The 13483-nt window shown below is 60.5% G+C and overlaps 1 protein-coding gene across 2 annotated transcripts in view; it reads right to left on the reverse strand.

The window, feature by feature from the left end:
* The window catches only part of CCDC187 (coiled-coil domain containing 187), a 43212-nt gene that overhangs the window by 12328 nt on the left and 17401 nt on the right, over positions 1-13483 (reverse strand). For both annotated transcript variants that reach the window (XR_005718488.1, XM_040225518.1), the window contains exons 7-13: positions 10573-10685; positions 5891-5943; positions 5429-5542; positions 5096-5217; positions 4916-5007; positions 1500-1579; positions 744-931 (exon numbers count right to left, since the gene is read on the reverse strand). Coding sequence is in view for 1 of the 2 variants with exons in the window: in XM_040225518.1 (XP_040081452.1) it covers positions 744-931; positions 1500-1579; positions 4916-5007; positions 5096-5217; positions 5429-5542; positions 5891-5943; positions 10573-10685 (762 nt within the window). In the remaining variant the exon portion in view is untranslated. The remainder of the gene's footprint in view (positions 1-743; positions 932-1499; positions 1580-4915; positions 5008-5095; positions 5218-5428; positions 5543-5890; positions 5944-10572; positions 10686-13483) is intronic.

Genomic DNA, 13483 nt, shown 5'->3' on the forward strand with positions numbered 1-13483 from the left:
CTCTGGGGTGTTCATGACTCAGGACACATAGATGGAGACACCCCAGAGGTCCAGTTAGAGGGGCTGGCTAAGGGGGCTGTTGTCTCTGCGCTGAGTGTTGTCTCTGCGCTGAGTGTTGTAGCGCTCATGCAGTGACAGGGAGAGGGTTTGACTTTTAAACGAAAACTCAAGTTACAACGGCGTGTCACTTCAGTTCAGTTCAGTCTCTCAGTCGTGTCTGACTCTTTGCGACCCCATGGACTGCAGCACGCCAGGCCTCCCTGTCCATCACCAACTACCGGAGTTCGCTCAAACTCATGTTCATGGAGTCGGTGATGCCATCCAACCATCTCATCCTCTGTCATCCCCTTCTCCTCTTGCCCTCGATTTTTCCCAGCATCAGGGTCTTTTCCAATGAATCGGTTCTTCGCATCAGGTGGCCAAAGGACTGGAGTTTCAGCTTCAGCATCAGTCCTCCCAATGAATATTTGGGACTGATTTCCTTTAGGATGGACGATTCTATTCCAAATGCTGTTTAAATAGCTATGTGTGTATCTCCCTTAACAAGACCTGCCAAGACAGCCTGGAAAATGGGCAGAGATGGTCCTGCAGATGTGGGGCTAGGGGAGGTTTCAAAGCCACTGTATTCACCTTTTGGTCGCATCAAACTTTCTCCAAACGCCCATTACCCGAGGTAGCAGCACTTTACCCTGGGGATACCGAGTGGGGGCGGGGCGGGGCCGGCGCGGCGCGCATGCGCTCACCCTCGCTGATGCTCCAGCCAGGCCAGCTCGGCGCGCGTCTTCTCCTCCAGCGCCTTCTCGCGCAGGCGCAGCAGCGCGGCCTGGTGCCGCGCGCGCAGGTCCTCTTCTCGCAGGCTCTGCTCCAGCATCTGGATCGTGAAGCGGCTGAAGGGTACCGGCGCCGCGCTCCGGGGCCTCGTCCGGTTCCCCTGCGGTGGGGCAGGCCAACCCGGGCCGTGTCACCACCACTGAGTGTCTCCGAGTGGGAACAGCACCCAACTCCCCGGGGAGGAGGCCGCCGCCTCCAGGGAGCCTTCCGGGACTGGCCGCCCTATTGTTCTCCATGTCGTGGCCCTCTTCCCCGGGACACGTTACTATCCTCCTCCCAACTGGTGGCTCCCGAAGAAGGCAGGGTGGGGTCCTTGTCACGTTGGCCCTTCACTCAAGCCGGCCACCTGTTTGTGCTCTGGGTGGGTTAGGAAAGACTGGGCCCCCTCCCTGACATGTGTAGCCAGCCCTGCCCCAAACCGATGTCACCTGCCACCCCAGCCGTGCGGAAGGGGCTTGAGGGGATGTAAGCTGAAAGGGTGGGTGGCACCCATGGCAGGGAGAGCCTCCCTTCGCACAGGACCTGCAGCGGAGTCCCCCCGGGTGCAGGCTGTAGGAGGGGTGGGTCTCAACACCTGATGTCCCCAGGGACAGAGAACTGGGTCCCCTACCTCCTGCCAGTTCCTCCCCTGGGGCCCAGTTGTGAGCCCCTTCCCCGGGGTTCTGTACCTGGAACCTGGGTTCCTCCCAGAGCCTGGCTGGGGGCAGCTGGGAGGGGGGCTGGGCTGGTTTCCCTTCCTGCACAGGCTCTGAGGACAAAAGACAGGCATGGCTGGTCATATAAGGTTCCAGGGGCCTTTTTTGCAGGAAGTCTTCACAGAGCTAGGGTGTCTGGGCAACTTAATCCACCACCACCACCACCACCACCACTGCGCAACCCTCCTCACCCAGGCACACAGCCCCAGCCGAATCTTCAAGAGGCTGTGAAACGGAGCAGGACTGTATGGTTCTTCCCCCCACAAACTCCAAGCCCAGTCGTGTCCCTGACCTGCCTTTATCTAAAAAAGACTTTCATCAAAGAATAAATGTAATCAGAGAAGAAAATACAGAAATTAGTCCTGAATTTGCATTGGAAGGACTGATACTGAAGCTGAAACTCCAATCCTTTGGCCACCTGATGTGAAGAACCAACTCATTGGAAAAGACCCTGATGCTGGGAAAGATTGAAGGCAGGAGGAGAAGGGGACAACAGAGGATGAGATGGTTGGATGGCATCACCAACTCAATGGACATGAGTTTCACCAACTTCCAGGAGTTGGTGATGGACAGGGAAGCCTGGTGTGCTGCAGTCTATGGGGTCGCAAAGAGTTGGACACAACTGAGTGAGTGAACTGAACTGATTATACATACACACATATATACACGTATGGGTATACATACATGTGTATTATGTGTAGATACATAAATATATAAATTTTAAAAGTTTCTTGAATGTTTTAAAAAATGTATTGTGGAGTTATAAAGTAAAATGCATGACTACCGTAGCCTAAAGTCCAGAGAAAAATAAATGGAGGGCTATAAGGGCCTCCTATTCTGGGTGAGCCAGTGGAATGTCACGTGAAGGTACACCACAGTTACTGTTGTAAATCCTAGATCAACCACTGAAGCCAATTACAGCTCAGCAGCCAACAACAGAGAGAAAATCAAATGATTAAAAAAATACTTGTTTGATCCAAAAGAACGCAGAAAAAGAAAGGAAAAAAGACCAGTTGAGACAAAAGAAAATAGCAGGATGATAGATTCAAAACCTAACAACATTGGGACTTCCCTGGCAGTCCAGTGGTTAAGATTTTGCCTCCCCCCCCCCAAAAAAAAAAACTAAGGGAAGAAGAGAAAGAAACAAAACAACAAAAAAAGACTTTTCCTTCCAATGCAGGGGGTGCAGTTTCAATCCCTGGTTGGGGATCCCACATGCCTTTGTGACCAAAACTCCAAAAACAAAGGAGAAACAATATTGCAACAAATTCAATAAAGACTTTAAAAAATGGCCCACATTAAAAAAATCTTTAAAAACTCTAACAATAATGATAATTCTGTTCAATGGAAATAGCTAAGCACTCCAGGTGAAAGGCAGAGATTGCTGGATTATATAATAAGACAAAAGAGCAAGATCCACCTATGGGCTGCCTCCAAGAAACACACTTGAAATATGAAAACACACATTCGTTACAAGTGGGAGGATGGAGAGGACAGACCAGCTGGACTGTCTGATGCTAGCTGTGGGAAGCAAGAGTGGCTGGACCAGACACAGCAGGCCTCGGAGCAGCACGGGTCACTGGGGACAGAGGGCTGTCCCGTGAGGGCAGAGTTTTAAAGGGGTGGGTCCACCAAGGGCACGCGGTAACCCTAAATGGTGATGTTCTCAACACCAGGGTTTCTTTTCAAGAGCTCACAGAACATCCACCAAGATAGACCCACATCTCTACATATTTGGGCTCAGGTCCATCTAGTCAAAGCTATGGTTTTTCCAGTGCTCATGTATGGATGTGAGTGTTGGACTATAACGAAAGCTGAGCGCCAAAGAATTGATGCTTTTGAACTGTGGTGTTGGAGAAGACTCTTCAGAGTCCCTTGGACTGCAAGGAGATACAACCAGTCCATCCGAAAGGAAATCGGTCCTGGGTGTTCATTGGAAGGACTGATGCTGAAGCTGAAGCTCCAATCCTTTGGCCACCTGATGTGAAGAGCTGACTCATTTGAAAAGACCCTGATGCTGGGAAAGATTGAAGGTGGGAGGAGAAGGGGACGACAGAGGATGAGACGGTTGGATGGCATCACTGACTCGATGGACGTGAGTCTGAGTGAACTCCAGGAGCTGGTGATGGACAGGGAGGCATGGCGTGCTGCAATTCATGGGGTCGCAAAGAGTCAGACACGACTGAGCGACTGAACTGGACTGAACTGACCATGAGGACCGCAAGTCCATCACAGGAGCAAACAAGTCCATCTCATGCCACCAGGGAGCGCGCTCAGTCTGCCACCGCCAGCCCAGCCACGGCTCAAACTCCCGGAGGCTGTGCTGGGCTGCCCCTGCAGCCTGCACACAGGGAACTCTGTTTGCCAACACAGGATCCAGTGTCCAGCTGGATATGTACAGGGCCAGCACCTGAGAGGCCTCAAGGAATGACCGCTCAGAGGGACGGAGGTGGGCGTATTGGCAGACCTGGGAAGAGTGTGGGCTTCCCTGTTCCCCAGGGGACAGAGATGGGCTGTATTCAGGATTTCAGCGGGAGGGTGGCGCTCACCCTGAAGGTCTGCCCGGCGCAGGACAGACAGGGCTGGACGACCCGCCCACCATGCCTCCTTACTTGGCCGTGCCCCGTGCTGCCGGCTTGTTTCGCTAGGCATCTAAGCGAAAGCTTTCTTGTTGTAGTCCGGGCTCACTGCCCCCCAGTTTGGGTGGGTGGGATGGTGTGTTTGCTAACTGGCTCACTGGCTCCCTGCGTGCCCTAACAAGCAGGAGGCAGTGATGCCTGATGGTACATGTGGCATCAGTCAGTTCAGCTGAATCCTCAGTCGTGTCCGACCCTTTGCCACCCCATGGACTGCAGCACACCAGGCCTCCCTACCCATCACCAACTCCCAGAGTTTACTCAAACTCATGTCCATCGAGTTGGCGATGGCATCCGACCATCTCATCTTCTGTCATCCCCTTCTCCTCCCGCCTTCAACCTTTCCCAGCATCAGGGTCTTTTCCAATGAGTTGGTTCTTCGCATCAGATGGCCAAAGGATTGGAGCTTCAGCATCAGTCCTTCCAATGAATATTCAGGACTGATTTCCTTTAGGATGGACTGGTTGGATCTCCTTGCAGTCCAAGGGACTCTGAAGAGTCTTCTCCAACACCAAAGTTCCAAAGCATCAATTCTTTGGCGCTCAGCTGTCTTTAGAGTCCAGCTCTCACATCCATGCATGACTACTGGAACACTTTCAAATCCCAGTTCCACCTGCCCCGTGAGGCCGTGGGCGGGTCACCCCCTCCCTGGCCCCTCTGTTGGGCACCTGACCCAGCTGCCCCCTCGGGGCCCACGCGGGGCCTGAGCTGTGCTGTCCAGGTGGCTGTGGGGTTGGTTCTGAGACCACTCACCCGCGTGAGCTGACGCATCTGCCCAACTCTTCTTTCCGTCCTGGGGACTCGGGGAGGGCGCGGCCACATCTCGGCCCGGGAGTGGGTGTGAGCTGCCAGGTGAGAGAGCGCTGCAGACTGTGACCTATGCGGCCCGAGACCCCCACCCGGCCTCCTCGTACGCTGGGAGGGGGGCCACACCTGGGGCTGGCTGCCGCGGCACTCTGAGAGGTCCTCGGCTCCAGATCCACACGCATCTGCGGCTGCCCCAGCTCCAAGGCCGCCCCTGGCCTGGCCTGGGTCGAGTGCTCCTCCCTCAGCCGCTTCGAGGACAGGAAGGAGGCGGGTGTTGTGGAGGGTGGACCAGGCGGGGTCCCAGGCAGGAGCCAAGGCCTGCTCTAGGGCAGCTGCACTCAGAGGCCCTCGGCCTGGGCGGGACCCACGGCCCCCCTTCCCCGGGCTGACCTGACCCACGCTTCCCACCAGTCTTTCTCAGGCTGGGCTGGGCCTCAAGGGGCAGGCCGGCCGGCTGACCTCCAGCCTGGGTCTGGACAGCAGCTCCCCCAAGGCCTTCTGCGTCTCCCAGACCTCCAGCTCCCCCTGCCGCCGAAGGAGGGCCAGCACCTGCCCCTGCTCCCGCCAGTCCGGCTGCAGGGAGGAGAGGAGCAGCCTCAGGACTCCCCGGGGCCCCACCTGCTGCCCCCGCCTGCTACCCCCGCTCCCTGGCAAGGCCCCCACCTCAGAGGGCAGGCGGTGTCACCTCCAAGGACTGGACCCTTCCAGAGCGTCCCCCTAGGAGGACCGCCCCATCCAGCCCACCACCCTGCTCCCCAGCCCGCAGCCTCCCTGCCTCGGCCGGGCTGGGACCCTGGGCTTCCTTCCTGCTCCAGGCTCCCCTCCCTCCTTCTCAACTCTGAGGCCCCTGCCACTCAGCCTCAGGGGGTGAAAGCTGCTCCCGGTGGACCCCCAAACAGAAGCGGCCTAAAGGTGACACACCTTCAGGGACTCCAGGAAGCTCAGCGACTTCTGCTGGACGTCGGACAGCGGGCCTGCAGAAACCACAAGAAGGGGTGGCTGGGTGGCCTCCCCTCACCCGGCCTGGGCCTGCAGGACACGTGCTGGGAGAGGACCCCTTCCCTGCACGTCCAGGGAGGGTGGGCAGGGCCCCCACCCTGCGGGGCAAGGAGACAGGTTGCTGCCTTACCGTACCCTGCCCCCCCCTCGGTGGGGGCTCTCCCTGCCTGACCCTCAGCCACCCTCCCCTGGGAGCAGAGACCCCAGGCTGCAAACACATGGCTGGGGCCAAGAACACAGGCTTTTGTGCCAGACAGGCCTCGGCTCATCGCTCACCCTCTGGGTGCCCTGGAAAAAGCGCTAGTCCATGAGCGCCTCCGCGGGGACACCCCATGGTAAGATGCTCTGATACCTAGTGGCTGCCCTAATAAGGGTCGCAGCCCCGTGGGTGTGCGGTGACCCAGGCCAAGGGGTCTGGCCCTTCGGAGGCTGCCTGGGGTGTGGGGGGGTGACTGTTGTCAGAGGCAGGGGCGGCGAGCGTCGCTTCCTCCAGCCCCACCCTCCATCTTCTCAGCGGGACCCCCGTGAGAGCTGGCAGAGGGGGGCACAGAGGATGGGGGCTCCCCACCCGAAAGACGCCTCGGGTCTGTGGACAGCAAGCCCTCCTGGTGGCTCTTGGACGAGCTCCTGGGTCATCCTTGGTGAGTGTGCAGAGAGGAGGATGGCGCCCTGCTTCCCAGAGGAGCTCAGCGTCCCACGTTAGAGAGGCCAAAGAGCTGTGAACGGCAGCCGGCCGGCTCCCGGGCGCTTCCACGGCCGCTGAGGACACGGCAGCACAGAGCCCAGGGGAGGGGCAGGGGCTCCAGCCAGCTGACGTGCACGGCACTTGGGGGACGCCTGGCATGCTCCCCCGTGCTCCCAGCTGCCTGGCAGTTCCCTGAAGAAGGGGCCACCCCTCCCTTGCTTTTGCTTGTGGCCTGGAAAGAAGGTGCCCCGGTCCTCCACTGAGTTCCTGCAGATCCTCTGCCAGGGGCCTGGAAGCTTCAGAGAGCCAAGGCCCCCAGAGCTGCTGCTCCAAGAGTTGCAGACCTTTCATGGTTATCCCTGGCCAGGCCAGCACCCCTGACAGGTCACCAGGGAGACCCCGGGCTGTGGGTCCCTGAGCTCTGAGCTGTGATCCGGTAGAAAGCAATTGTTCCCCGAGATGGATGCGGCCCAGGCCCCCGAGCAGCTGGCCCTGCTGAGCAGAGGATGGTACCGGCCTCGCTTCCCAACTCCTGATAACCATCGGGGAGGGGGCCCAAGAATCCAGCACGACCTGCCACCCCAGAGCGCCTGGCGGCCTTGTGGCTTCAACGGGACGATTAAACACATACGTGGCAACTGTTACTGTTGCCAACGGCGACAGGGATGATGAGGACCAGGTGAGCTCTCCCTGACCGCGCTGCGGCTGGGGGCCCACGGCCTCAAACCAAAACAAAGCCAACGGGGCCCCACCCGGGCGAGAGGCTGCCGTGTCCGATGGCTGGAGCCTCGCCGTCCGATGGCAAGTCGCCCTTGCTGTTCACGTTTAAACTCAGAGGAAACAAAAATGTAAAACTTCACTCTTCAGTAGCACTGGCCACATCCCAGAGGCCCCCACAGCCACACGTGGCTGGTGGGCACCAGATCAGATGGCCCAGAATTTAGAACATCTCTGTCACTGCAGAAAGTTCTTTGGGGCCGGTGCTGCTGCCAGTGGGGAAGGCTGGGCCCCAGTCCCCACTCTGCCGTTCACTGTCAGGCGATGGGGGTCATGCCTCTCTGAGCACTGGCTTCCTCTTCCGTGAACAGGGCCATGAGCTTGGGACCTGCCCGGAGGCAGGGTGACACCAGTGAGCTGCCATGTATAACACAGACAGGCCCAGGGGGCCTCAGGGCCTTCAGGAAGTCATTCATGCATTCAGCAAACATTCCCTAAGCACCTGGCCAGGCAGGAGCCGGGGCTGCAAGGAGAGCCAGACCCTCAGGTTCTCGTGGCCCACAGAGACAGAGGCACACACGCAAGTTTCACTCCCACCAAGCACGCTGAGACGGGTGAGCAGAGCACCTGACCCAGCCCAGGTGTCATCCGGGAGACATCCTGGAGGAGGCGTCTGGTGGGAGTGCCCAGCGCCCACACTCTGGGCTGTGCTCACTCCTTGGTGGCGGGCTCCCGAGATCCTGCTTGGCTCCTGGCCTCCCAGCGAGGCGGCCTGCAGGCAGAGCTGGGAAAGGAGCGGGTTTTTCTGGAAGACCCGGCACTTGGCCTGGCACCTGGCCTGCTGGGGTTCAGCCGAGTGGGGGATGGGGGCCTGGCCCACAGCTCTGCCCACACAGACCTCAGAGGCTCCAGGAGGCCGTCTTTGTGGGAGAGGGTGGGCTGGGGAGGAGCACTCTGCCTCGGCTCTGCTACTTGGGGGGCACAGCGGGGGAGCAGAGGCCCCCTGGTGGGCTGCAGCCAGGCACCCTCACTCCAGGCCCCTCCTTCCTCGGGAGGTCTGTGGCCCAGCCCCTTGCCCGCCGAGAGGCACCCCTGGGGAAGAGGTAACAGCACAAAGGAGCTGCTGATTTGTTTTCCTTTGCCCTCCCCTGGCCCCCCCCACCCAGGCTACCCATTCAAGGGGTTACTCGTGGGAAAGCTCACACTGCCCCCATCCCTGACGTGTGGTCCCTGAAGTGTGGTCCACCGTCCAGGCATGTCGTCCTGTCCACCAGCAGCGGACGGCCCTTCCCTTTGGGATGTTGACAGGAGGATGCCCTTGTCTGCCCTCCCCGTGGGATCCAGGTGAGTCTGCCCGTCCCCAGAGACACTGTACCACCTCCCTGCCACCACCCCGGGCATGGCCCGCCCTGCGTGGGCAGACACAAGCACGTGGGCTGTGCAGCCCGAGAGGACGGAGTGGGCTGGTGTTGCAGACTAGCAGGAGTGGAGGCCAAGGGCCCTGCTGTTGCCCGGCCCACCTGCTTTCCGTCTCGGCCCCTGAGTCCCAGTGTGACCCTGCTTTACAGACCGGGCATAGCTGACAGTCCCGAGGGGCCAGGGCTGCCCGGGTCAGAGGTGCCCCGCCCGCCTCCCAGTTCCTGCTCGGCCAAGACGATGGAGAGGGGTGGACTGAGAGCTGGCATCTGAGCCCAAGTCCTGGTCCCAGTCCATCCTGGGCACCTGGGCAGCTCATGCCCCTCACTGGGCCACACTTCCTGGAAACTGGTGCTGGAATCGTCCACCCACTTCCGGGCAGACTCTCCCCCTGGGCGTTGGTTGCCCAGGATCTGACAGCTGCAGGTGGTCACCGGGGCATCTTTTGATTGCTCACCACCTCCTAAAAGGCAGGCTGCTTGAGGGTAGGGCCTGGTGCCCGGTCAATGTCAGGCTTGGCAGATCCTCAGTGAGCTGGTGCTGAGTGAGCAGAGGGAGAGTGAGCCAAGAGACTAGCGGGCTCCCGGGCAGCCCCCTCCCCAGGCCGGGAGGGTCTCCCAGACCTTGCGGTGGTGAGGGGAGGTTGACTGCAGGATGGAATGACACAGAGCCCTCCTTCTCAGAGGGCCCGGGACCCCCTTACACATACACACACATATCTACACGCTCACACGTGCCCACCCCTGGTCCGCAGAGGGCTTTGTTCCTCACCTCTTGCCCAGCCTGGCCTGAGGGGCCCTCTGTCTTCCAGGGAGGGGCAGGTGTCTCTTGGGGGCACCGCTGCGGGCAACCTCTTGGGAAGCTGATCATCCACGAGGGGTCCCCCACACCCCCTGTTGCCTGGTGGCAGCTCTGAACCCAGGACGGTGGGACACCAGAGCGCAAGGCTGAAATTCCTCCTGCCTGCCTCTCCCCCAGGCACCAGGGGGGTCTGGGGGACTGCTAACTGACCCCCCAGGCCTTTCACAGGCCACCGGACCCCACAGGCCTCACCGCCCTCCTTGTGAGACAGGCAACTCCGCCCAGGCCCATGAGGTGGTGCAGATTTTATTTGGGGCTGCTCCTGAGCGGGGCAGGGGTCGGGGTTCACTCTGAATGCATCTGCAAGAGCCCAGTTCTCCTACAGATGTGAGCACATCTTATTCTTATTTTGGAGGAAACCAACTGAAAAATGAGGATTAAACAGATGCACATCCCAGACCTCTCAGAATAGCGCTTGATTCCCAGCCCCATGCCAGAGCCCTCCAGCTGAGCCCCTCCCTGAGCCCCCACTGGGCAGAGCATCCCACAGGCCAGCTCATGCCCTACTCTGCACGCTGCCAGGACAAAGGCCTGAACCCGGGAGGGTACCCGGCAGGCGCCCTACCCCCAGGGCCCCAGCTAAGCACCAGCTCCAGGGTTCTGGGCAAGTCTCAGCTATAACTGGAAACAAAAACCCTCTGGCAGCAGAAGAGAAGGCAGAAGGCTGGGCCCCAAGGGGCAGAGCTGTGGATGAAGCAAGCCTTCAACCCTCGTGAGGGTAAGGGTCAAGTCAGGACAGAGGCGTGGCTGGGCCCCGAAAGCCTCCAAAAAGCTTTAATACCGATGCGTGGGTACGCTCCAGGCAAGAAAGGACCTCTCTACACCCAGAGCCTCGCCTAGCATCAGGCAGTGGAGGGTGTCCCCAGAGGACCTCCCTGGCCACCCGACCAGCCAGCCCAGGGCCTATCCACAGGCGTGCCCTTACCACAGCTCCGGAGGGTCCAGGGCGTGACCAAACCTGCCCCTCTGGCCGAGTGTGTCTCTTCCAGCTGCAGGGAGCCGCTGCAGGGGTCCAGTGTGGCCGGCACCCCGAGTGAGCTGGAGACGCACAAACACCTGTGTGAGCAGTGAACACCCTCGAGACAGGAGACAGCTGGGGGGCCAGGGGAGGGCCAGGAGGCTGGGCTCCTGCAGGCCCGGCACCCAGGGAGACCCAAGGCCCAAAGAGGGGCTGGGCCTGGGACCGGAGGCCCAGGGGGTGGCTGCAGCCGCAGGAGGCCTGGGCTCAGCAGGGCCTGATCTGTGAGCAGTGACTTGGGGCTCAGTGCTCGTTCCTGCAGGGGGACCAGCTCCCGGCAGGAGTGCCTGGCGTCCACGGTCACTGTCCAGGGCTGGGGGCCACGTCAGAATGCCCTTCGCCCGAAAGCCCTCGCCTGTCCTTGGTCTGCTCACTCAAAGTGCCTGCTCTGGGCATGTCCTTCATCTCTGCCCCCTCGGCCATCAGCTGGGATGCACTGTCCACCAGGCCCATAGGGGAGTGGGGCCCACAGCCAAGCTCTAACTCCATCACCGTCTTCTTGTGCCCTGCACTGCCGCCCTGGTCGGAGAGGGACCTCAGCCGGCCAGGTGACCAAGAAGGCTGGAGTCAAACTGGTCTGGCTGGAGTCAGAGAACTGCCCTCCATCGAGGCGAGCTGCCTGGCACGTCCGCCCACGGGAAGAGGAAGAAGGCCCTGGGCTCCTCCTGAGAGGGTACCAGTCCAGGTGGGGCGGGTGAGCTGCTGAGCACAGGTGGGCGGCAGCTTCCCCGGGTTAGGGGCCTTCGGCCCAGACGCATGTGCTAGGCTCAGACGAGCGGTGCTGACAGCCCGCCTAACTTCACGTCTCATCAGCGTATGTGCCTCTCCCTCCTGCAACCCAGCAACCCAACCCAGGACCCCCTCGAGTGACTGAAGACACGGCCACACCTGTGGGCCATGGAGACGCGGCCTCCAGCCTGGCTGGATCCACAGTCACAGGTGTTTGCTGAGCATCGGCCATGCTTAGCCCCTGACCCCGCAGGGGAAATGGCGTAAGAAGACTGTTCCACAAAAGGCAGCAGCCTGGGACTGAGACGAGAGATGCTGCGAAGGTGAGGGGCTGGCCCAGGGGCTGACCCCGGGATGGCCCCAGGGGTGCTGGGGCGGGACTCCTGACCGCGGGCTCCGACAGTCAGGGGAGGAGGGTTCTTAGAGGCAGTGGAGACTGGGGCTGCTCCAGGAATGTGTTGGCATGGAGGCATGGGGGGCAAGGTTGCTGCAGGGGCTTTTCCAGACTCTCTCGCTCCCTCCTTCCCAACCCAGAACCTGAGGGGCACAGTAACCCCCACCTGGGATCAGCAAAGGGCAGGAAGGGCCCGTGTCCTCCAAGGCCATCAGTCCCCAAGCCAGTCGCCCTCCATTATCTAGATACGTGTTGCAGAATTTCCCGCAGAGGGACAGACTATCCGCGTTCAGGCTCTGTGGGCCCCCGGGTCTCTGTCTCCACGGAAACCACTCAGCTCTGCCTTTGTGGCAGGAAAGCAGCCACGCTTGCTGTGTAAATGTGATGAGTGTGGCTGCGCGCCAATAAAACTTTATTTACAAAGACTGTTGGTGGGTCCTGGGGGCAGTGGCTTGCTCACCGCAGGTCTAGATTTTTCTCTAGGGCAGTGGTTCTCACCAGAATCGCCTGATCACGGGGCCCACCCCCAGCATATCAGACTCAGGAGGGCCGGGACGGGAGGGAAGACACTGCATTTTCTAACGAGTTCCCGAGGAGCAATTTGAGAACCACTGGCCAGGGAGGGGGCGTAGTGGAAAAACCATGGGCTCTGGAGTCCAAGCCCTGGGTCTGAACCTCGGTTTGTCCTCCCCCTAAGCAGGTCACTTCTCCTCCACCAGCCTCAGCTTCCCCATCTGCAAAATAGGGATGAGCATACAGCCCTCAGGGTGCTGAAAGCACTGCCTGAGGTTCAGGGAGGCCTGCGGGGCCACGGCGGGCACACAGCTGGGCCACACACTCTCCCTTCCTTCCTTCCAGACGGGCTGGGGGTGGACTGGGCATCAGGGGCCCCAGCTCTGTCGGGGGTGGGGGGGCTGGGCGGGAAGCCCTAATGTCCCCACCACCCAATGCTGGTAGCAAGCTCCGTCCCCACCCGGCTACTGAGCACCGCGGTCCCAGCAAGGAAAGCACTTGGTGGAGGAGACCCACCCCGACTCAGGAGCTGGCCTGAGAGGCAGGATGGGCCAGGCCCTGGGGAGCAGAGCTGTGCCCTGCAGCCTAGGACTCACGGGGCACTGAGGGAGGTGCCCAGAGGCACGGCCGCAAAGCAACCCCTGGGGAGCAGTGAGTGGCTAGTTTAGAAGGCGGGGCCGGGCCGGAGCTTTCGTGGAGGCCCCGATCCTGGGCTCCAAGGGTGCTGGGCTGTCCAGGGCATGGCTCTGAACGACTTCCACCTCTGCGGTCTCTCTGTGCTTGGGCAGGCTGCGGAGGGGCGGGGAGGGTCACACCATGCGCCTGGTGGGAAGGCTCTCTGGCTTGGCGGGGAGGGGCACGTGCCCAGGCTCCCCGGCTCTGAGACTTTGGAGGAGCCCACAGGACCTTGCTGGCCATCCAGCAGCGGGCACGTACAGCTGTCCACCTTGGAGCCTCCCATCGTCCCTCCCCTTCTCAAGGTCTAGACCGGGAGCAGGAGGGAAGGGCAGGGGCTAAAGGCGGCCAAGTCTGGCCCAATGCTGACCCCTGCTGGTGGCAACAATTCCATTCCAGCTTCCCAGGTGGCGCTAGTGGTAATTAAAGAACCCGCCTGCCAGTGCAAGAGACATAGGAGGCCTGGGTCCGATCCCTGGGTCGGGAAGACCCCCTGGAGGAGGACAC

This window comes from Oryx dammah, unplaced genomic scaffold, assembly GCF_014754425.2.
Source record: "Oryx dammah isolate SB20612 unplaced genomic scaffold, SCBI_Odam_1.1 HiC_scaffold_25, whole genome shotgun sequence".
NCBI classification, from domain to species: domain Eukaryota; kingdom Metazoa; phylum Chordata; class Mammalia; order Artiodactyla; family Bovidae; genus Oryx; species Oryx dammah.